Source organism: Myotis yumanensis, unplaced genomic scaffold, assembly GCF_028538775.1.
Source record: "Myotis yumanensis isolate MYYU_CA2020_CCGP unplaced genomic scaffold, mMyoYum1.0.hap1 SCAF_16, whole genome shotgun sequence".
NCBI lineage: Eukaryota > Metazoa > Chordata > Mammalia > Chiroptera > Vespertilionidae > Myotis > Myotis yumanensis.
This window is the reverse complement of record NW_027223767.1, coordinates 37,087,344-37,111,646: the sequence shown is the minus strand read 5'-3', so window position 1 is coordinate 37,111,646 and position 24,303 is coordinate 37,087,344. Positions and strand designations below refer to the sequence as shown.

General features: G+C 52.8%; 1 protein-coding gene across 7 annotated transcripts in view; it reads right to left on the bottom strand.

The window, feature by feature from the left end:
- The window catches only part of ARSG (arylsulfatase G), a 91,142-nt gene that overhangs the window by 25,019 nt on the left and 41,820 nt on the right, over positions 1–24,303 (bottom strand). For all 7 annotated transcript variants that reach the window (XM_070394470.1, XM_070394472.1, XM_070394468.1 and 4 more), the window contains 6 exons: positions 14,937–15,124; positions 12,320–12,367; positions 10,801–10,912; positions 7,673–7,810; positions 3,577–3,773; positions 2,553–2,633 (listed from right to left, as the gene is read on the bottom strand). In XM_070394470.1, coding sequence (XP_070250571.1) covers positions 2,553–2,633; positions 3,577–3,773; positions 7,673–7,810; positions 10,801–10,912; positions 12,320–12,367; positions 14,937–15,124 — 764 coding nt within the window. The remainder of the gene's footprint in view (positions 1–2,552; positions 2,634–3,576; positions 3,774–7,672; positions 7,811–10,800; positions 10,913–12,319; positions 12,368–14,936; positions 15,125–24,303) is intronic.

Sequence of the window (24,303 nt, the reverse complement as noted above, 5' to 3'; positions counted from 1 at the left end):
ATTCAGCAGGTCTGGGCAGGGGGCCTAGAACCTGAGTTGCTAATGAGTCCTCAGATGGTGCTAATGCCGCTGATCCTGAGACCACGCCTTGCCAACACCTGGTTGACATCTGGAAGTTCAAGATGCAGATGACTCTAGAATCAAGATGGTCTGGATGTGGATATTCTAGGTTGGTGGTTCTCCAAGTGGGGTCGCTGGGGTAGACTATCGGCGTCCCCCAGGTGCTTCTTGGAAATGGAGCATCTCCATCGCCATCCTAGACCCACTGAGTCAGAACTTCACCATCCCTTCAAGCCAGGGCCTTTGATGACCTCTGTCCCCAGCACTGAGTTCCGGGCCCACAGTAGGTGCTCAACTAAAGGAAGGTAAAGAGTGAAGTAGGTTGCCCAGCTAGTAAGTGTGTTTCTCCTAAGGCAAGGTGCTTCCCTCAGAGAACGGGCCCCTGTCCACAACCCGCAGCTGGAATCCCTCTTTCAAAACTGCCTCCCAGGAGAGGGGAGAGACAGGATGAGGCAGGTCCTCAAGCAGGAGACCAGAGGTCAGCTCTGGGGGAACAGAGAGCTCCCCACAGAGGAGCCACTCACCAACAGACCCTTTCCCCCCCATCCTTGGTTTCCATGCCTTCTGGATTTTCACCCTGGACAGTTCTGACTCCAGACTCGCCCAGGCTTTCCAACTGAGCGTGGGAGGTGGCAGCTGGCCTGCGGGTGTCCCAGGTACGGCGAGCAGGCCCCGTAACCCGCTACTGCAAACAGCCCCTCCCGCTCACACCTGCTGCTGTTCCGGGTATCAGACGTGTCGCCACCCACGTCCAGTCCTGGCACCTTTTCCTGGACCCGCTCTCCAGGAACCAGAAGTGGGTTACCGTGTTCTTGAACTGGAGAGAACCAAAGAGACCAACAGAGGGAGAAACCCCAACCCTGCTCACTGCACGGGAGAGGGGAGGTGGCGCCCGGTGCCCTGACGCCTAACCCCTCTCTCCTGACCCCTCTCTCGTGGCCACAGTCCCGGCAGCCGCTCCCTCGTAAAGTTTTCCAGGATCCGAGCCAAGGAACAGCAGGTTAAAGTTGACCGAGAAGAAGGATCGATCGGCACGTCCCTCTCGCCCCCGGCCATGAGGGGCACAAAGGTTATAGTCTTGGGGACGACAAATATTCTGCCTGACGAATATGGGAGGGACTCTGTGTCCTTTGACCTGGACACCGGGGGCCACAGCTCAGGGTCGAGCTGGACAGCAGGAAAACCCAGGCACGGGGTAACCCTGCCACGCCCACCTCCGAACCCCTTAGGTACAAGCACCTTCTAAAAAACTTACTTTAACTTTTTCGGATATAATGATACCAGTTCATGGTGGGGGAGAAAATCGCACTTCAATCCTCCAGAGATAATTACCGCGAATCATTGGTGACCTTTTCTTGCTTCTTTTAACAATTTTCCCAAGAATACCTATGCTTATTTTCATATAATTATCCCTTACCTATTGTTTGTGTGTGTGTGTGTGTGTGTGTGTGTTTATTTATCCTCACATGAGGATATTTTCCCATTGCTTTTTTTAGAGAGAGTGGAATGGAAGGGGAACTACATAGAGAGAGAAACATCGATGTGAGAGAGAGACATCAATTGGGTTGCCTCCTGTACGTGCCCGGACCGGGGCCAGGGATGGAGCCTGCAACCAAGGGACAAGGCCTTGACTGGAATTGAACCTGGGACTGTTCAGTCTGAGGGCTGACGCTCTAGCCACTGAGCCAAACCAGCCAGGGCCTTTACATGTTGTTTTGCAACCTGCTTTTTCACTGAAAAGTACTGCAGGCCAATGCTTCCAGGTCAGCGATATGCAGCATTTCACACTCCTCTACCGATAGCTACCTAGGCTAAGTCCAAGAAGCATTATTGTATATGCATCATTGTGCACTTGGCTACTTATCTCTCCAGGACAAGTTCTCCGAGGAGACACGGAAGCATCAGCAGGCTCGCGCCTTTTTCAGGGTCTGGTCCACACCACCAAACTGTCAGCAGATGGACACTGAGCTGAGAGCAGAAGGATGTTTAAACAGAGAAGGGCAGCGTGGCACAGTGGGGAGATCGCCAGCTTTCACTGTGTGACGGTGGGCACATGACATGGCCTCTCTGAGCCTCCCTCTCTCTCCATCTGTAAATGGAAATGAACCTGCCTTTCATGATTGTAAGCTTTAGAGACAATGGGTACAGAAACCTTCAGGGAGCGGCGCACTACATATCTCTTGAATGAATGAAATGAATTAATGATTGGGTGGATGAAGGGATGACTTTTTTAAAAGAAGAGAAAGAAAGGAAAGAGAATAAGGAAGGGGCTGGCTCGTGGGAGAGGGTGGTCCCCCGAGGGAGTCCCAGGAGGAGAGGAGAGACCAGGATGCTCCGGGCTGAACAGAGGCTCTCTCTGCCCCATCAGGTTCTCTTCTGGGACCTGGTGGCTGAGGACCTTGTCCCTGGTTCACAACGATGCCCTGAGGCCCGGAAATAGAATCCCATGTCCTACCCACAGTAGGACCCACCAGCCCCAGCTGAGCCCCTACCTCGAGGAACTTGCCACGATCCGGTGAAGGGACCCACGCTGCCTGCCAGCTCACATTTCTGAGCCCACGGGCCGTTGTCACCTAAAAACCAAAAGGAGAAACATGGAAAGGTCAACAAACCGGTGGTCACTTTGGCTGAGTCACTCTCTCTAGCCCTACATCCCTGGGCACAGCAGGGGACTGGATAGAAGAGGGACTTATAAAATCAACTAGGACCCTGCCCTTGAGGAGCTGCTGGGCTTTCAAAGAGCAGGGTTCCTCCTCCGGCATCTTGAGGCGCCTGCCATACGGACTTGGGCCTTTTATAGCTTTAACAATCTCATTACCAATGCCATCAGCCCAGCCATGACTGACTGACCACCTAGGATGTGCCCGGGGCTTCACATACATGATCTCATACCCTCCAACATGCTACAGACTAGACCTCATGGTTAGCTTCACTTTGCAGATGAAGAAACAGAGGTGTGCAGAGATCAACCTTCTCAGCAGTAGCGTACGGATTCGAATCCAGGTGTCTACGTGACCCAGCGGCAGCGCTCTGACCCCCTGCCTCCTCCGACAGGGACCGGAGACCCACAGGGCTGGGTAGGGTCTCTGAATGGCCAGCCAGTTCAGCTCCACTCAGCCAGACGACGGGACCTGGCGAGCTGGTGGCCGGTAGCAACTGGAGTCCCTGGGACCGGGAAGATGGTGAAGAGGGGGTCTAGAACAGTCTGAGTGCTGCACAGGCTCCCAACATCCAAGTTATTCGTTAATTAAGCGCAACGCCCAGAGGGCCCTGATCAAGACTTAAGGGGCCAGGGGGGTCCTGCTCTCTCTGTGCAAACCTGCCCGGGGGCTCGGCCTTGGAGGCCCCAAATGGACAGGTGCTCAGCATTCAACCAACCATCACCAGTGGGGCCCCAAGTTCAGAGCGAGCCCCCTGCCCGGCGGAAGATGATCACTTGACCAGACTCAGCCCTCAGGGCGCAGGCGCAGGCAGCCATCAGCGCCCAGCTAGGCAGGCTGGGTGTCGCTACCTCACCTGTAAACCAGAGGAACGTATTTCCCTTTGCTGTGCGGTCAGCTCCGTCTTTGATCTGGCCCACCAGGCCGTCCATCTCCCGGAGGCCCGCAGCGTACGGCGCGCGGCCCTGTGGGTCTGCCGACAGCTGGGTCCTGGTTAGGGGCACGTGCATGTGGGCCAGGCCCACGTAGAGCAGGAAAGGTCTCCCGCTGGCGCTGGAACGGAGAGCCAAGCGGTCACCCTCCAGAGATCTTGTCTTCTGTCTCTCCCGAGCCTCAGAGCAAAGCCCCAGAGCACCTCTACCCGACGTGCTCAGGGAGTGCATGTCTGTCTAGAACAGCGGTTCTCAACCTTCCTAATGCCGCGACCCTTTAATACAGTTCCTCATGTTGTGGTGACCCCCAATGTCATTGTTACAAATTGAACATAATTAAAGCATAGTGATTAATCACAAAAACAATATGTAATTATATATGTTTTCCGATGGTCTTAGGCGACCCCTGTGAAAGGGTTGTTCGACCCCCAAAGGGGTCGCGACCCACAGGTTGAGAACCGCTGGTCTAGAACCTTCCTAGGATATGTGGAGATCATCTGATCAGCCAGTTAAAACCTGAGAACAGCCCTGGCTGGTCTGGCTCACTGGTTAGTGTCAGCCCTCACACCAAAGGGTCTGGGTTCGATTCCCAGTCAAAGGCATCTACCTGGGTTGCAGGCCCAGTCTCCAGTAAGGAGCGTGCAGGAGGCAGCTGATCAATGATTCTCTCTCATCATTGATGTTTCCATCTCTCACAGATCATTGTGCAGGCTGTTCCCTGCTTGGGCACGTCCTGCCGAGAGAGTGAACGAGAGCTTAACTCCCACCCACCATCCCCTGGCCCAGCAGGCCCTGGGGCCCAGGTCAGCACCCACCCAAGGGGGCGCCTTTTCCTAATTTGCAGGGAGATGCCGCACTGCAGTGGCCTGCCGGATACAGCTGGCTGGAATGTCAGGAATCCTGCAAGCCAGTTTTAAACATGACGGACATTTAACAGGAAGTCCAACCAGCTTACAATGAGATTATATTAAAAACAAAGGTAATACGTGCTCGAGATGTGTCACGTCCTAATCATTCTGCCGCATTTTACTGTGGTCTGTGCTCTGAGGTTTACGTCCGCTGCATCTGTGTGATGGCAATACCACAGAACGGCGTGCTGCTCTCCTCCCTTCCCAACTCCACACCCAGGAACATGGCACTGGGACCTGAACCCAGCCCGGGAGACAGTGTTTATAAAGAGAGACGGGGGCATGTGCTACAAATGAGGCCTTTTTCCTCTGAGTGCCGGGTATTACACATGTAGCAGCTCATCACGACATCTGGGCTGGGGCAAACTCATCAGTCCACAGAGCCAAATATCAACAGTACAACGACTGAAATTTCTTTGGAGAGCCAGATTTTTTAAACTTAAACTATATAGGTAGGTGCATTGTTATGAACTTAATTAGGGTACTCCTAAGGCTTAGGAAGAGCCACACTCAAGGGGTCAAAGAGCCGCATGTGGCTCGCGAGCCGCAGTTTGCCGACCACGGGGCTGGGGGGAAGGGGGGTCCCCATCGCCCACTCTTCGTCTCCGCCCTCATCACTATCCTCCACACGCCCAGCCGTCATCAACGTGCTACTAGCATCCCCGGCCAGAGGCTGACAGGGGTGCAGTGATGACAGACGTTACACGCGCGGATGGATGAAAAGCCCAGGCCTTGGAGGCCCGCATCCAAATTTCAAGAACTTTTAGTTCATGGCTGTCTGGCCCTGGGCGATTGACTTAACCTCCACGGTCGCCTTTTCATTAATAACTATAAATAATACAAGCTGGCAGTGGTGAGGACACGTGGTACCCAGGATGCACCTCTTCCCCTGTATCTTGATGCCACTTGAGAATCCATGGAGATGGCATCTTGCAAAAACCACACAAATTGGCTCCCTGGGGCCTCGAGCCCCGTGAGGCTCCTGTGCTGAGCAGAAAATAACGGAGCATAGCTGGTGCTGGGGGGGGCGCGGGGAGCCGATCATAAGACAGTAGGGTTCTGTTTTTGTTTATCCATGAGCACCGGCACAGAAAGAGGCTAGGAGGACACACCCCTCCTCTCTCCAGGGGTTATCTCTGGGACGGGGCATTCAGGGTGATTTTTCTGTTTGCTCACCTCTGTTTTCAGAAACTCCTAAAGGGAACCTATTATTTGTGTGGCCAAAGGAGTGGAGCAGCAAGCAGGGAAGAGAAAAACAAGATGCTAGAGGGGACATTTCAGGGGAGAGAGGACGGGATGGGCGTGGAGATGCACCGAAGATGAGGGCCCGGAGAAAATCCTGACCTGAAATTATAAACGGCAGGCGAGGGGCACCCACCTCTCAGGAAAGGTCCCGGCAGGCACCTGGCCGGGGAGAGCCAGGCAAGGAGGTGAGGCGGGGCTTCCCAGCTGGCAGGACGGCACTGGTTTCTGGGGATGGCCCCATGGGGTTGAGCGGACAGGGGTCCCTCCGGAATGGGCTGCTGCAATAGCCGCCCCCCCCATATTTCCCCATCCCCCTCTGGGCCTCCGTGTTACAGACAAGCTTCCAGAACCCGGACTGGATCTGTTGGTTCCGTCTGGAAACCCACTGGGCTCCTGCAGCCAGCCGGGCGTCCAAGCAGGATGGAGGGTGTTAGGTGGGGGCTGGGTGAGGGCAAGATGAGGAGGGGCAGCCCCAGAGGGGGAGACAGACCAGTAAGGAGAGCCCCTGGGGGGAGGGCAGGGCAAGTGGAAGAGGGACTCAAGATCTTGATGGGGGTCCTGGGCTCCAGGGCGTGGGCACCTCTAGGACCTACTGCCAAATGGTGAACACCCTGGAATCTGAGCCTTCCCTCTGACTCCAAATACCCCTCGCTGCTCCTCATACCTGTGCCCCACACCCTGATCCTTGTCAGGCTCTCGCCCCCTCATGAGCTTCAGTGCCCCATCCCAGGCCCTGCTGGAGCAGAGGCCTGGCCAGCAGGGACCCGGGAGCCCACACCATCTGCTTTCTCCCTTGTGCTCCATTCAGAGCTTCGCCTGCTGCTTTCAAAAACCCAAGTCAAGGATTAGCTTTCAGCGTCGCTGCTAGAGGAAGGGTCTAAATTCAAGTAAGGATCCAAGTCAAACATTCGAAGACGTCCTTGGGCTGCCCCTTGCCGAGGAGAGCAGGACCCCGCACTCTGGGGACCCTGGTAGTTCCGACAAACAAGTCCCGGTGGGGCAGGGGTCGCAGGGGGAGGAGAGGGGCGGGGTGGGCAGAAGGAGCAAGGAGCACAGACCTGGGGGCCTTTTCTGCTGATTCTGAAAATCACAGAGGAATTGGAAAGTCACATCCTAAAGAAATCTGCATGCCTGAGGGTTCCTTTCTGTCTGTTAAAAGCTAATGGGATTCGTGTGACTTTTCACTCAATAACCAGTGAATAAGTTAGCAAACGCTTCACCTTTTTCATGAGATTAGTACAGTGTTCATTGATTGGTTTGTCCTTTAACTGATTCATGAACTGGTGAATGAACAGTATGACATTCTTGCCCGGCCGGCGTGGCTCAGTGGTTGAGCGTCGACCTATGAACCAGGAGGTCACAGTTTGATTCCCGGTCAGGGCACATGCCCGGGTTGTGGGCTCGGTCCCCAGTGTGGGGCATGCAGGAGGCAGCCGATCGATGATTCTCTCTCATCATCGATGTTTCTATCTCTCTCTCCCTCTCCCTTCCTCTCTGAAATCAATAAAAAGATATTTTTTTTAAAAAACGAGTAACACGTTCTTCAAAGCACGCAGTAAACCGTTCCTAGACCCAGCCGGCTGCCAGCCCTGCCTGAGAAAGCTGTGATGCTGGCAGTGGAGCCTGCCCTCAGCGGGAGCAGGGGAGCCCAGGAGCTCGGGGAGCAATCTGAGGAACGTCCACCCCAGGCCTGGACAGTCCAAGGAGGACTGCTTTCCGGTTTGTTTCCGGGAGATGGGTGTGCACCCCCCTTGGCCGGACAGGGGAGCTCGCCGTGGCTTTGTAGAGCTGAAGGAGGCCAGTGGGCATGGTGGCCGGGAGCCGGGAGCCGGGGGTCGGAGGCACTCGGGGCCAGAGGACTCCTCACCTGGCACGCTGGATGAACTGGGTGGCTTTCTCGGCGTATCTGTGCGCCAGGCTGCTCAGGTTCACGGGCTGCTCCACGATACGAAGGTTCTCATACAGAGGAAGGGCCACGTCCGTGTAGCAGTCCCTGTCGGGGCTCCTGGGTGCAAAGAGCAGACGGAGAGCATTCAGTCCCATGACCTAAGTGGCCCTCAGGTGGAGCCGGGTGCTTTCACGCAGCGACGCACCCAACCACGAAACCCTTAATGGCCTGGCGCCGGGAGGTCTTTCCAGCCGGCCATCTCCTCCAAGTGTACAACCACCACCACGCCTTCTTGCATTCCCTTTGAAGAGAAAGACTTGTGAGCTAGAAACTTTATTGTCCCATGTTGCTGGGAGAGAAACTGAGGTCTGAACAGGCTGCATTACTCAAGCGGAGCCCCACGGCCCATCAGTAGCCCAGCCCTGGCTTCTCCCACTGTCCCCCCTAAATGATGACTTGTCCGTGGGGTGCAACAACTTCATGAGGCACAACATCTGACAACAGAACGACAGATGGCCGGGGACGATGGTAAAATTTCACACCATGTTTAGAGAGAACTTGGAGACACTTCAGCCATTGGGAAAAAATGGAGGTCAAGCCAATAGCCCCTCCAGGAAAAAACAAACGCAGCCCTTGGTCTTAACGGATCAAAATGAGTCTGACCTGCAGACGCCTCCGCAGTGTGGCCGAGGGAAGACTGGGCCACGCGCTTGGGCGGGTATTGCCCTGCTGGGCACCACAAAGCTCATCTCAACATCTGCCTCAAGTTTTTCAGCTTTTTCAAGGGTGGGGGGGATAAAAAGGGCACTTATGTAATACCCTTTGTAATACTTTTAGCAAAAAAAAAAAAAAAAAAGTTTTTCAGCTTTTTAGGATCTCATTGCAACTCCATCATTTATACTCTCCGCCCCCCGCAAGCCAGTCCTTTTTTCTATTTGATTTGTTAATTTTTAATTATTTAATTATTTTTATTGAATTTATATTGGTTAATAAAGTGATATAGGTTCCAGGTGTACAATCGCATAATACATCATCTGTCTATGGTATTGTGTGTTCATCACCCCAAGTGAAGTCTCCTTCCATCACCATTTATCTGCCCTTTACCCTCTTCTACCTCCCCTGCCCCCATTTGATTTAACATGGATTTAAAAGGAACGGGCTGACAGGTGTCACATGGCCACCGGTGATCCCCAGATAAGAAGGGCGGGGACATGCTCTATGGCCTCACTTCTCACGCTGCAGTGTGCACACGGATCACCTGGCATCTTGTGAAACGCAGGCCTTGGGGTGGGGTCTGAACTTCTGCGTTTCTAATAGTGCCCAGGTGATGCCCATGCTGTTGGTCCAGAGACCACCCTTTGAGGAGCAAGGATCTAGAGGACATGGGCTCTGGACTGACTGAGTCTCCATCCCCACCTCCTATAGCTCCAGGGTGCCCTGGGCACAGGTGCAGCCCAGACAAACCCGGGCCTCGCACAGTGGATTGCAGGTAAGTACACAGAGCGCCTAGGTTATAACAGCTTCTCAATAATTGGCCATTATCATACGAACGGTTGTGCGGTTAATGAGCCAGCGAGACGGCTTTCCCCAAGCAGCTGAAATACCTGCGACCTTATAACTTCTGTGCACAGTCTGAACAAGCGGAGCACGTGGTGTGTGTTGCCTTATTACCTGCATAAGGTGTATCACCTTGTTCTTTTTTGTTAATCCTCACCCCAGGATATTTTCCCATTGATTTTCAGAGAGAGTGGAAGGGAGGGGGAGAGGCAGAGAGAGAGAGAAACATCAATTCGAGAGACACACATCAACTGGTTGCTTCCCGCACATGCCCAGACCAGGGCTGGAGATCGAGCCTGCAACCGAGGTACGTGCCCTTGACCAGAATCGAACCCAGGACCCTCCAGTCCATGGGTCGATGCTCTATCCACTGAGCCAAACCAGCTAGGGCAGTGATGGCGAACCTTTTGAGCTCGGCGTGTCAGCATTTTGAAAAACCCTAACTTAACTCTGGTGCCGTGTCACATATAGAAATTTTTTGATATTTGCAACCATAGTAAAACAAAAGCTTATATTTTTGGTATTTATTTTATATATTTAAATGCCATTTAACAAAGAAAAATCAACCAAAAAAATGAGTTCGCGTGTCACCTCTGACACGCATGTCATAGGCTCGCCATCACTGGGCTAGGGCTTTATCGCCTTTTTCTGACCGTTAATGTATCGCAGGCTCATTACTGAATTTTGGGAAATGCAATGAGGAAGAAAAAAACAACAAAACCCTTAGTCCCACAACCAGAGTGAATGGCCCATTGTTGGCATGTTTCCTGTGGTGTCTCCTGATGGGCTATACAGGCATAAACACGGAGGCAGTTATGATCCCACTGCTGGTGATTGCTTCCTGCTTTCTTCACTTACATCGTGAGCATTTCCCCAGTTCACTGACTATGTGTGTAAATTAGGGCCCCGTGGTGTTCCCACGTCAGATGCAGGCTTATCTGCAGCCGGGTGGGGGTGGGGGAGTGGGGTGAGCTTGTAAGGAGCTCTGTGCGTTTCCTCTCTGGGCCAGGTGCGTGGCCCAGGAGCAAAGCCAGCAGGCAGAGAAGGAGGGAACCCCACCTGTGAGACCATGGCGGTGCCGGGCTCTGCCCAGCAGAGCTAAACAGTCCAAGGAACCCAGCAAATTCCCATAAGGACATTCTGTGAAATTCTGTTGGCCTCACCTTTGCTAAAAGTTTTCTTGCTCTTTTTCGCTGTCTTTTTGTTTTCTTTTGTTGTTAATCCTCACCTAAGTGTATTTTTCCCCTTGCTTTTCAGAGAGAGTGGAGGGAAGGGAAGGAGGGGCAGAGAGAGAGAAACATTGATGTGAGAGAGACACATCAACTGGTTGCCTCCCACAGGCACCCCGACCGGGGACAGGGAGCGAACCCACAACCCAGGTACGTGCCCTTGAATGCGACCCTTTCATGCACGGACCGACGCTCTAACCACTGACCACATCGGCCAGGGCGCTGTTTTGCTGTCTTAACTGTCCCCTGTCAGCCCTTCTGACTTGCTCCTGACGGACCACACCCCCAGGACTTGTGGCTCTGGATCCCACAGCCAATTACCTTGATGGTCCCTCGCCCCGGGGGCATGCTGGGCAAGGAGGGAGGTCGTAGCCGGGGCTGTCTGTGCAGCCCATATCGTGGCTGTATGGGATTCCGAAGTAGTAATCAAACCCTGGAAGAGAAGCGACTGGTTAGCACCCCCACTCAGCTTCGGTTCCAGGAGCCTGCGTCCTTACACCCAGGACAAAAATGTAATCTTCCCTGATTTAATACCGCAGTGCTATGGAGGATGTAATTAAAAGAGGATTTGATGAATATCCCTTTGTAGTCTGCAAAGAAAACACTGCTGGGTTCTGGCTGGAAGGCCAGATCTGGGATACAGCCTGTGATTAGTTAACCCAGAGTGGGAGGAAGTGGAGAGAATGATTAAGCCCCGACCATCCCCCGTACAGTTACTGACACATTGGGGAAGTATTTGCTGAAAATCTACTACATGCATGACGTGGGTAAGGGACAAAAGAATAAATTCTGCCCTCAAAATACTTCCCATCTGAAGAGAATGTAAGATACAGAGATTAAGCTGTAGGAGATGGAGAAACCGTAAGACAATAAGAGCAATTAGGTCAGGGTTGGGGACCCCTTTTTCTGCCAAGGGCCATTTGGATGTTTATGACATCATTCGAGGGCCAAACAAAATTATCAACTAAAAAAATCAGCCTGCTGTATTTGGTCAGACACATATATTTGTGGTTAACCCTCACCTAAGGACATTTTTCCCCTTGATTTTCAAAGATAGTGGAAGGGAGGGAAGGAGGAGCCAAGAGAGAGAAACATGGATGTGAAAGAGAACATGAACTCACTCCCAATGCCTTGTCAGGGTCAGACCAATGCCTTTGCGGGCCTAACATGGCGCACGGGCCACACGTTCCCCACCCCTGGGTTAGAGGAAGGCGTTACCCCCAGGTGCTGGGCGTGGGTGCGTGGGGGCAGAAATCTCAAAGTGCTTCTAGGAAGGGCAGGCATTTCAGCTAAACCTCAGAAGGCTGGAGGCCCGGGCCTGGGTCTGGGGTACCGAGGTGGGGAGGGGCAGGGGGAGGATGTGAGTTACATTGAGGCATGAATATCTGTGTGGACCTTTTCTCTGAGATCCTTCCTCATCCTGTCTCTTCGCCAACCCGTTTAGTGTGAAGTTTCCCATGGGATTTCTCTACTCCTCCCCCAAGTCCCACCGGGCAGATCCCTGCTTTGGTGACCCTATCGGACAATTTTTACTTCTTACCACACTAGATGGGTCTGGACCTCACATCAGCCATGTCCCCTTAGATGCGAGGAACCAGGTCAGGGAGAAGAGCAGGGCTCGCGATGGGGAGCCAGGAGGTAGACAGGAACCAAGGAGAGGGGACAGGGAGGAGGATGTGAGATCGAGGGGAGCCCAGGCACCCCAAATGCACCCAAGGGATACTGTGAACGAAGATATCCTAACTCAGGAGCAGGATGGCTTAAAGGTTATTCCAGTCCCTTTACACAGGGGTCCTTATTTCCTGTTTCCCAGGTAACAAAGCCCCCAAAGAGTTCTTACCACGGAAGTTGGGGTGATAAGAGCTGTGATGCCCAAGGTGCCATTTGCCTGCAGGAAAACGAGAAAGAGACTTTCAGAGGCATCTCGTGGGGGCCCCAGCCCCTCGGGGAGCTGATCACACTCTCGGTTCTCCATCAGCGTTGCCCTTTACTGGGTTCCGGCTGGAAGGCCAGATTTGTGGCCTGCGAAGTGATGAGGCTGCAAACACAGTGCCAAAGCCAAGCCCTGCTCTGTGGGACCCAGAGGGAGTCCGCAGGGAGACAGAAAGCGAGCAAGGGTGACCCGGCACCTCCACAGGAGAACGCACAGTGAAAGGGGAAGACAAGTCGTTCCTGGGAGCCCAGCGAAGCCAGCAGGCCGAGGTTCCAGTGCCCACAGCAACCCCCCATAGCCAGCTGCACCCGCCACCCTGCCCTCCTGGGCTGGGGCCCTGCCAAGGGTGCAGGTGCATGCCACACAGTCTCAGAGACGCCTGGGTCTCGCCTGGTTGCATCATCTTTTCTGGCCAACGCCACAGCCTATAGGAGTGTAGGCAGGGGTTCTCAACCTTCTGGCCCTTTAAATACAGTTCCTCATGTTGTGACCTCCAACCATAAAATTATTTTCGTTGCTACTTCATAACTGTAATGTTGCTACCGTTATGAATCGTCATGTAAATATCTGACATGCAGGATGGTCTTAGGCGACCCCTGTGAAAGGGTCGTTCGACCGCCAAAGGGGTCGCGACCCACAGGTTGAGAACCGCTGCTGTAGAGCATGAGCAGGAAACCATGAGCAGGAAACGGCCTCCCCACTGCGGTTCAAGTGCACAGACACCCACCCAGCTGCCAACGACGAAACTCCTCGCTTTGTCGACGCCTAAGGCCTGGGGTAGGTGGGGGGAGGGGGGACTGGTGATGCAAGCCCAGTGCTCGGATAATGCTGGACCTCTCTGACCTGCTCATTCTGCTCTGAGTAAAGAGCCCGGGGAAATCACTCACAGGCAAAGGGGCCCGGAAATGAATGTGGTTCAAAGATCTGAACAGCGGACCCTCACTGCGGCCCATTTGCCAGCACCCGTCCCTCCTACTTCACGCCCGGGGGCAGGAGGCAGGATTCCCACAGGACCCAGCTCTTGGAGAGTCGGAATAAGAAGCACCGGCAGCCTGAGGAGGATGCGGACGGCTGGGTTGCCTCGGCCCCGGAGGAGAGACCAGCAATGAAGCAAAGCACGAGAACAAGTTGGACCAGACACACCTGTCTCATCTCCCCGCTTCGGCCAGGCAGGGCTGAACAAGTCCCCACACCTGCCTGAAACTCAGCCTCCTCCCTGGACAGTGGGGCAAACCATACCCAGGGCACGACCATACCTGGAGCAAATAAACACTTAGCCCAGCGCCTGGCACAAAGTAAAGACTAAGTAAGAGGTGCTTCGTTAGGAAGGAGAGCAAGCTGGTGGTCAGTGTGGCAGATGCTGCTGTTTGCCAGCCCTACGCCCATGTCCCCACTCATCCCACTCACAGAACTGTGGTTTGGGGAACCTGGGGTTGGGAACCTGTGCCTGAGGCCCAATCACCCATTATAATCCTGACCCCCCATTTCCCAGACTTCCTTGCAATGCAGAATGGCCATGTGACCCAGCTTTGGCCAATAAGGTGCAAGTGCACTTCTGGGGCTAAAGAAAGATTGTGATCCTGATAAAAGGGAACACGTGGGCTAGCACTGCCTCCCTCTCTTTTTCCTTCCTTGAAGCCAAACGATGGCGATGGCGAATGGTCTGAGGTTGCTCTACTGCAACCAAGAGGCAACATGCAGGAGGACAAACGCCAACAGAGAAAGGACAGCAGAGCAGAAACGGTTTCTCTGAGTGGCTGAGCCAATAGAAGCAATCGCTTACCCCTACGCTTATTAGAGCGAGAGGAAAATAGCTCAGATTCCCTTTAGCCCACTGTTAGGTCTTCACAATTACTTACGGCTGAAAGCATTCCTAGCTTATAGAGCAAGAAATCAACAAAAAAGCAGACAGGAGCAGAGGAGGCGGCGGCGTGTTAGGGCTACGCAGAGGCGAAGCAGCCAGCCCAGTGCAGTGGAACCTCCATTCTCAAACTTAATTCGTTTGGGAAGGCTGCTCGAAAACCGAATCACATTTTCCCCATTAGAAATAATGTAACTGAATTAACCCGTTCCAGACCCCCAAATGATCCTCTGCTTTAATCTTTCTCACATACAGTACATGCCTAATGTTTAATCTATAAATAAGCACTTTGAAAACAAAAAGGACATGAAATGTACATGAAAATAAATGAAAAGTCAACAAAACAGAAATGAAATGTATAGTAAAAAATGAAAATGTAGAGTAATAAGCAGCAGCGAAAGCAAAAAACACACACAAATATTCACAGCACAGTTTCCTGAGGTGTTAACAACATGAGGTTTAGTGGTAAGCTGACTCATACTCCTGCATTCTCTCCTTTGTCACCTGAGAGACACGTGACTGATCATAAGGTATCAGCAGGGGTTGTTGAAACGGTTGTTGGGTTGAGAAGCAAATTGTTCGAGATAGGAGACATTCAAGAACCCAGGTTTGACTGTAAATGCACTGGGAGATGGGGGCTGGGCTGTGGGGCACCCATGTTACCGATCATCCCGGTGACGTAGCCGGCCTGCTGCAGCACCTCGGCCAAGGTGGTCTCGTTGAGCGGAAGGCCCCCCACAGAGGTGACTGCAAAGTTGTGTGTGACTCCGTTGCGCAGGCCCAGCCGGCCGGTGAGCAGGGCGGCCCGGGAGGGTGAACAGGTGGAAGCAGCTGCGTGGAAATCCACAAACCTGCACGGAAAGGAAAGTCATCGAGATCTCTCCAACCACAGAAAGCCAGGCCAAGAGAAAAGTCAACTCCCACTCTGTTCTGGGAATTCCAGTGCTGGGAAAAAGCTCGCCCAGTAGAACAAGTAAAGAAAAGGAAGCCCAGAGAGGTAAGGTGACAAACCCAAGGTCACACAGGTCATTCCAATCGATACAATCCAACATATTTAGAGGGTCCTCTTTATCCAAAGACTAGAGGCCTGGTGCATGAATTTGTGCACAGGTGGGGTCCAGCCGCCTGCCCCTGATCAGAGTGGGGGCAGTGATCAGGGGTGGGGCTGGCTGAGGGGAGGGACCGCAGGCAGTTGGCTGGCTGGCCCTGCCCCTGATCGGGAGGTTGGCCGCCACAGTGAGCGTCATAGCCATGGGCCGTTCTGGTTGTTCCGCCGTTAGGTCGCCTGGCTTTTATATATATACATAGATTCCATATTTCTTAAGTGTATTTGTATCCCCAAAATCAATACTCCATGGCTCTCACTCGGTTATACAGAGTCACATGCAGACCTTTGGAAAATCTCAGCCATGCTGAGTAGGGGCTTCTGCGGATTGAGAAAAGGAAAAAAAAAGAGACAGACACAGAGACAGTAGGGAAAGCTGGGACCAGGTGGGACAGCTGACCTCTGATGGAGAGACAGTGACCCAGAGCTGGTGCAGCGCGTTTATGATACACAGCATGATTCCAGGAAGTTTTACTAGAGTTTAAGACAAAGGAAATTATGTGAAATCACGGTTAAAGATCAAGCTGTAATTCTTCATTCTTGCGGCTTCTTTGTAATTGTCATTCCTGGCTGAGCCCAGATAATTACGTCCGTTCCTTACGCCTGGATGAACTTAGATAATGAAACCCACCCCCTGGCACCTGAGCTAAGGGTCAGGCTGACAACATACCTCCCTCTGGCACAGTATGTTTCCAGGACGTGGCTCTGCTGACACCACTGGACTCAGCTGACAATTAGCTCATGTGCCCTCCCAGGCGCTCTCTACAGGTGAGTCCTTAACCCAATATAACTGCTGTGTTTATAAGGAGAGAGAGACAGTGAGGAGAATGCCACATGCAAACAGAGACACACAGAGGGAAGGGGGCCCTGTGAGGACAGAAGCCAGGACTGGAGTTATACTGCCTCAGGCTAAGGAATGCCTGCGGCTACCAGAAACTGGAAGAGGCAGGAAGGAACTTCCGCTGGAGTTTCTGAGGGAGCGTAACTGCCAACACCTTGATTTTTAACTTCTGCCTTCCAGAACTGTGAGAATAAATTTCTGTTGTCTTAAGCCACTCCTTTTGTGATCCTTTGTTACAGCAGCTGCAGGAAACTAATACACCACCTACATAGGCCCAACGTTCATCTCAACAGGACCCTGATTCCTGGAGCATCTCACATCCTACACACAACTCTCCAGCTCAACACCTTGGCTCTGCCGTACCTCAGCCCAGGGTGCTTTACCCCTCACCTCCCTCCCCAATGCCTACCTATCCTCTGAAAACTGTCGCACAATCTTTCCTTGTCCCCCAGGAGGATGGGCCTTGACCTTGACTTCTGCAGCCACTTCATGTCTGAATGGAAACATTCATCTACATCAAAGCCCTTATGAGAGCCACCCCTTCCTGTGGTGCCTGCACCCCTTCTCCACCTGCCTATCCCCAGGACTCCCGTGGGGCTGCAGATGCCTGTTCCCTGCCCCCACGCTCACTGGCCTTAGGCTGAGGAGGTCCCAAAACCCACCCTCGGTGGTGTCAGCTCCAAAGCCTGACTGACTTCCACACAACCATGGGAGCCAGAACGCCCATTTCCCAGCTGACCTCCGGGGATGGGCACAGGAACCAGCGCGTCAGTGGTCCATGTTTTCTTCCTGCTCACAAACTGCACAAGAAGCCAGACTCCGAAGTTTGCCTTGGTGGGTGTGGAGTTAACTAACTGAGGGCATCAAATGGATCAAAGAAAAGTCCTTCAGTTGCTAAGCTTAAGGGACTTGTGTCCACAATGGATTGAACTTTGCCAGTGGGTCTGGGATGCTCAGAGGCTGTTCACCACCACTTCTTCATCCCTAATGCTACAGGATGAATGTTTGTGTCCCCCAAAATACGTCTGTTAAATCCCTAAAAATGTGATGGTTTTTGGAGGTCGGGCCTTTGGGAAGTGATCAGGTTTAGAGGAGGTCATAAGGGTGGGGCCCCCAGGATGGGATTAGTGCCCTGATAAGAGGAGGAGACCAGAGCTCTCTATCTCCACGTGAGGACACAATGAGGGGTCGGCCATCTGCCATCCAGGAAGGAGGCCGTCAGCACAACCTGGTCACGCTGGCAACCTGACCTTGGATTTCCCAGCCTCCAACACTGTAGAGCAAGCATGTCAAACTCAAAGGCTAACACAGGCCAAATAAACAAGGCATGTGGCCCATGGGCCACGAGTTTGACATGCCTGCTGTAGAGAATAAATGCATATTGTTTAAGCTCCCCGCTCTGTCATATTTGTTGTAGCAGCCCAAGCGAATACACCTGGGCAGTGCCAAAAACACATGGCGTGATCCTGACCCTGACCCCGCTCGCCCGTTTCCCATGACTCTCCTGAGAGCAGTCTCTCCTGGGCCGTGGTAACGCCATCACCTTGGAAACAGCTGCAGCACATTTCTACAGCAAGATGGAGCTCCGAGCTTCTTCCCAGTCTGTGGGTTTTGTGAGGATGGGATCTAGAGTTGCAACTCCAGCCCCAAGCAGGGCGCTCTGCTGGGATGGAGGGGCTCTGTCCAAATCTGGTGGACGAACCAACAAAACTGGAAGAGAAAGAGGCCCGTGTCGTTTGATTGGAAAAAACACGTTAGTCCACTTTCCACATAATCGCTTAAGCGGATGTCTTCAGGGCTCAGTTCCTGCCCCACCGTGTGATCAAGTTCACAGCTTAACTCTCAGAAGCAATCTTACTTCCTTTATTTCCAAGTCTTCGGAGAACCCTGACTGCACCCCTTGCGAATTAAACCCTAACCACATCCCACGCAGCCCTCTGAGCTGACCTGCCTGTCACCTTCCCCCCCTCCCACCTCTGTCTCCGTTTGGCGGGGACTAATTAATAAGGAATAAAATGGTCCTGCCTTTTGGAAAGCCTCTTTTGTTTTCCCCCAGATCTATCTGGGCAGGCCCAGGCCAGTGTGCCAACAGGGGTCCTAATTAAAGTCTGAAAATGCATTGTAAAGCAAAGCTGGAATCACAGAGCCAGACATTACAGCAGCCTGTTAACGGGAAAATCAGCTCAAATTAAGACACAGCCAGACGGAAACCAAAGCCGCTTGCCACGGCATAAATTACGTGCATTAGAATCAGGGGAGGTGAGCGCTGGAAACGCCACCACCAGAGCCCTGGAGAGACATAACGTTGCAAAGTTAAGCGTGTCCGGCCTTCGTTTATAAGGAATTTAAAATAGATGATGACACCTTCTGTGGCAACCTTCTAAATTGCTATGTGACTGGAATAAACACTACCTTTGCTCCATTCATAATTTAAAGGCTTGGAGGTGGAAATAGGTTTGAAAAAAATAATTTGCTGCGGCCTCTGCGGGTAGAGGGACAGGAGTGGGAAGTAAGAACCAGAAAAAAAGCTACAGTAGGACTTAGACCAGCTCACCTCCGCCCCCAGGTTTCCTTCATCCTTCAGAAGGTTCAGTGGGATTGTTGGGATAGCCAGTATGCAGGCCCTTTATAAACGGCAGCAAATAGCAAAGTTTGTGTGTTTTGTTCATTCATTCATTCATACACCTACTCATACTCTTGATCTTTTCAAAAAGAGATTCCTGACAGCTGAACTTGGTATGATCGTTGGCAATTTTTCCCTTTCTTCTTCGCACTCTCCTTGTGGATACGTGCACATTCACACCCAAGGAAGGACACACACAAGGTACATGAAAGCAAGACGCGCACACAGGCATCTCAGTGCCTCCTAGACCAGTGATGGCGAACCTTTTGAGCTCGGCGTGTCAGCATTTTGAAAAACCCTAACTTAACTCTGGTGCCGTGTCACATATAGAAGTTTTTTGATATTTGCAACCATAGTAAAACAAAAATGTATATTTTTGATATTTATTTTATATATTTAAATGCCATTTAACAAAGAAAAATCAACCAAAAAATGAGTTTGCGTGTCACCTCTGACACGCGTGTCATAGGTTTGCCATCACTGGCCTAGACCAACACTTCTTCTCCCCATCGCCATGACTTTGAGCCAAGCCATCCTGGAGGCACCTGCAATGTGCCCCCTGCCCTCCACCAGAGGGGACCACCGCTGGAAAGCTGGGACAATCCATCTCAAATGCAGGTCGATGTCCTCAGAGCTCAGGGCTGCCCACTGACTTCAGGATCAAGGTCAAACACTTGAGCATGCACACGATGCCCTTCACCACCCACCTGCCGACTAGATCAGCCTCACGCTCCCTGTCCCAGCCATAGTCAACCACTACGATGCCAGCCAGCGCCAGGAGAGCGAGTTTTGGGTCACTCATACATTCCCAGCACTTAAGACAGTATCTGGGGGAGCCTCTAGGAATGGGCACCTTTCAGTTGTGGGCCTTTGTTCATGCTTTTCCCTCTGCCGACAACACCGTCCTCTCCCTTCATCTGGCTGATGCCTACTCATCTTTAAGGTCTCAGCACTCACTTCAGCACAACCTGACCGTGCTGGCAACCTGACCTTGGACTTCCCAGCCTCCTAACAGATGAGCATTATTGAGTACGTCGTGGCTTCCCTGTGGAGAAATGGCCTTTCTTTCCTTACAATCCCACAGCACTATCTCCAATATGATGTAGCTCTGAGGAATTTAGCTCTTATCACACAAAAGGTGAGAAGCCCAGCGTGGACATTCTTTTTTATATTATTATTATTGATTTCAGAGAGGAAGGGAGAGGGAGAGATAGATGGAAACATCAATGATGAGAATCATTGATCGGCTGCCTCCTGCACGCCCCCTATGGGGATCGAGCCCGCAACCCAGGCCTGTGCCCTTGACCAGGAGTGACCTCCAGGTTCATAGGTCGACACTTAACCACTGAGCCACGTGGACATTCTTGACTGTGACCAAGGTGTAAATGACGTGCTAATTCCGTCCTGTAGGATGGAAACTCGGGTTATGAAGGGTGGGTCAATGTCACAATTCCTGCACTGACAGCACATCACCTCTGCATTCCAAATGCTGGTTTTCTTGTCTTTTTTGGCCAGAGGACTGTAAGCCTGGAAGGGCAGAGCTGGCTGGGGTCTCCGGCCTTGTCTCATGACCTGCTCTTAGTAGAGGCCCATCGTTGAATGAAGGTAGTGGGGAGGCTTGGAAGCGAAACCAATGAGAGCCACTAAGCAGGCTATTTTGAACTTGCAGTTGTGAAGCAAGCTGGCGCCAAGGCCTCGCTGGTTACTATTTCAGTTCCTTTTCTCTAAGATTAGCTGCCATCCAGATCATCGTGTGCCTGTACATCCCCATCCACTGAAACAGACGCGAGGGTAAAGGCCGCAGTACCACCCCTATAGGCTTCACCTTGCCCCAGGCGGGCAGGGCGTGATTTCAGTGTCTCCTTGACCTACTTACCCAACGGCAACGATGTACAACTGCCTGTCCCCTGACGCTGAGAGCCTACAAGGAAAAGATGGGCTGGGACCTCCCAAAGCTACCATCTCAGAGTTCACGATGAAGGCCACAGGACAAGAGGATGTCTCCCTGATGAGGGTCCTCAGCCCTGAATCTGAATTACCACGCGGGGGGTGGGGTGGGGTGGGGGGCAGAGCTGGATGGGAATTCCATGGTGGGGGAAGAGCCTTCTTCTTGCTGATGTAGGTCTCCTTCAGAAAGTTCTAGCTCTCACGGCGTCCGCCAGACCTCATTACACTCCCCTGCAGCTCTGGGCGCCAGCCTGGTTCTCCTCTTCCTTTAGGTTAGTTACTGCGAACCCTGGGGGCGGCAGAGGGCTGAGGCAGTCCTGAGAGGTAACAGGATGGAGGAATAGTTGCGAAAGCCAATGCTGAGAACAGAAATCCAATCGGGTGTTTGGCTGAACTGACAGCTCATCGCACTCCTTGCTGGGGCCCTTTTTAGAAACAGCCGAAGCCCCTGACAGCCTCTGACCTCCCAGGGGTGAACACTGCCCTTGGACTTCGAGCTCAGCCACCGCCTAGAAGTCTCAGCAATAGCACTGACTTTAAGGAGGATTAAATTGTTGGCGGAGAAGAGGTGACGCAGGAAGGGAGAGAATTCCAACGCAGAGTTACTCTAGTGCAGTGATCGGCTCTTTGGCCCCTTGAGTGTGGCTCTTACACAAAATACCGACTTCTGCGCATGGGCCACGAAGTTTCCATCGCACTGTCTGTGCGCGCCCGCACATTGTATTTTGTGGAAGAGCCCTACTCAAGGGGCCAAAGAGCTGCACGTGGCTTGCGAGCCGCGGCTTGATGACCACTGCTCTAGTGCAAGTCTATCCACCTATGAAATGTATTTACAACGTACCGTCCACCTCACGTCTGAGCCAGCCCAGTGGACAATTTCAGTGAGTGGGCAGATCTGGGCTCTGCTGGCTGGGACCACTTCTCTGTGTCACGGGGCATCCTTCTCTCCCCTCAGACGCCTGTGGGTCAAGACTGCTCAGGTGCTCCAACCTTAGTCTGCACATCCGAAGGCCACTGCCCGACTCCAGTCACCCGCCAGGAGACTTAACGCAGGTTACTCCTGAGCCTGAGAATGTTCAAGAAATAAGTGGCTTTTCCATATCAGGTGAAACCAGCCATGGCCCTCCCTGGCCGCGCTGCCCACAAGAACTGAACTAGCGTCGAACCCTCAGGACCACTCACTGGGTTCTCCTGAGGACTTGGATGATTTTCACATTTCTCGGGCGCTTGGAGAGCTGGAAGAGAGGCCAGGGAAAGCCTCTGTCCGTTTCCTTACAGCCTGAGCGCTTCGTTCCTCCACCCTACCTTGCCATGCAAGTTTTCTCCCTGCTTGAAACGGTTAAGTTGTAGTTCATTACTAAGTCCCCGGCGTTTTCACTTAAATTCTGACATTTTGATTTTCTTCTGGTTATTGTATCCTTTTTGTTTGTTTGTTTGTTTGTTTGTGTTTATCCTCATCTGAGGATATTTTTCCATTGATGTTTAGGGAGGGTGAAAGAGAGGAGGAGACAGAGAGAAACATCGATGTGAGAGAAACACATCGATTGGTTGCTTCCTGCAGGAGCCCCGATCAGGGCCCGGGCCGGGGAGGAGCCTGCAACCGAGGTACATGCCCTTGACCAGAATCAAACCCGGGACTTTTCGATCCACAGACCGATGCTCTATCCGCTGAGCCAAACCAGCTGGGGCTATCCTATCCTTTTTGAACTTTCAAATGTTCGCCAGCACTGCTCAGCTCAGCTGAGCACAGGGAGAAGAACGCCATGTAACAACGGAGGCAGAGAATGGAGTGCTGTGTCCACACACCAGGAAGGCCAAGGGCCGCTCGTACCCACCAGAAACTAGAAGAGGCCTGGGACCCATCCCACCCGAGAGCTTCTGGAAGGACCAGCCCTGCTGGCACCTCGGTGGAGGACTTCTGGGCCCTGGAACGGCGAGAGGATCAAACGGCGCTGCTTTAAGCCATCCCGTTTGCGGTGACTTGTTGAGTCTGTCCTAGGAAACGAACGTGCTAATCTTTACAAAAGACAATAGAAAAGTTATGTTCTCAAGTCACCCTGTTTGGCCAGAAGAGTTCTGGTCTGGGAGCCCTGGTTCCCCCCTGGCATGAGCGGCAGGGGGAGCAGCCAGGGATAGATTAATCCTCGGCCGCACAGGAAGCCCGCCTTCCTGTCAACAGAGCCCAACGTGAGAAGCCCAAGACCTCGGGCCAGAGGGCTGTCTGCCTGGCCCGTCACAAGGCTCAGATGGAGAAAGTATTTCCATTCACGGGAGAAAGAGCTCGCAGGGCTCACCACACTCTGTGGCCTCTGGTCCCTGAGGCCCCTTTCTCAGGAAGAGAGCGTGCAGGTGGGGACAGCCCCGAAGAATGCCCAGCCCCCCCTACCCCCCACATATCAGTTTCCCCACTAACCTACCCACCACCAAAAGCACAAGTTCCCAGGCTTTTGGCAACCCGTTTTCCTTTGGCGATCTGGTAAATGGTATGGTTTAACTCCTTCCCCCAAAAGAAATCCCTACGGGGAAAACTTGGGGTGACATTTCGAGGCATGATGAATGCCTAAAGCCCATTTATGGACGAACAAAGAGTTATGAATTGCCTACTATGTGACGAGCACTGTGCTATGGGCTAAGAATATATAGGGGAAGAATAGATAAGGCACTTCTCTCCCTGACGCCCAGAGCTAGGATCGAGGTGTACGAATTTCCTGCGGTGGCCGTGACAGATGACCACAAGCTAGGCGGCTTAAAATGACAAATTTAGTCTCTCCCAGCTCGGGAGGTGAGAAGTCTGAAGTCCCCATGTCTACCAGATTGGTTCCTTCTGGAAGTTCAGAGGGAGACTCTGATCCAAGCCTCGCTCCCGGCTCCCCGTGGTGGCCGGCAGCCCCTGGTGTTCTTGGCTTGTAGGGGCACCTCTGCAATCTGTGCCTCCATCTTCCCATCTCCACCTCCGTGTGTCTCTCAGTGTCCTCTCTTCTTATAAAGACACTAGTCATTGGATTTAGGACCCGTCCTCAGTCCCGTATGACGTCGTCAAAATCCTGACATACATTTGCAAAGACCCTGTTGTCACAGAAGGCCACGTTCTGAGGTTCCGGGTGGACATGAATGTGGGGCGGACGTTGTTCAACCCGACGCAGGTGTTCAGGTGATTCGACGATCGCCATGGAGAGCTGCAGGGGCGACGGCGGAGCTCACCGGAGGCATCCAAGCGGCTTTCCCGAGGACCGCGCGTGGAATTGGCACCCAAACGGTGAGTAGAAACGAATTCAACAGAGGAAGTGGGAAGTGCACCAGGGGGAACTAATCTCATAGGTGAGGACAGCGGCCAGCCAGAGGGCCCTGCAGACCAGCGCGGAGCACGCGCTGGCCTCGGGAGCTGCTGGGCGGAGTTGGGTTTTATCCTTAGGGACACAAGGTCACTCTGAAGGACTGGAAGCAGAGGAGTGTTTCTAGAGAGATCACCTTGGCTGAGATGAGGAGGCTGGACTGGGAAGGTGAGAGCACACGC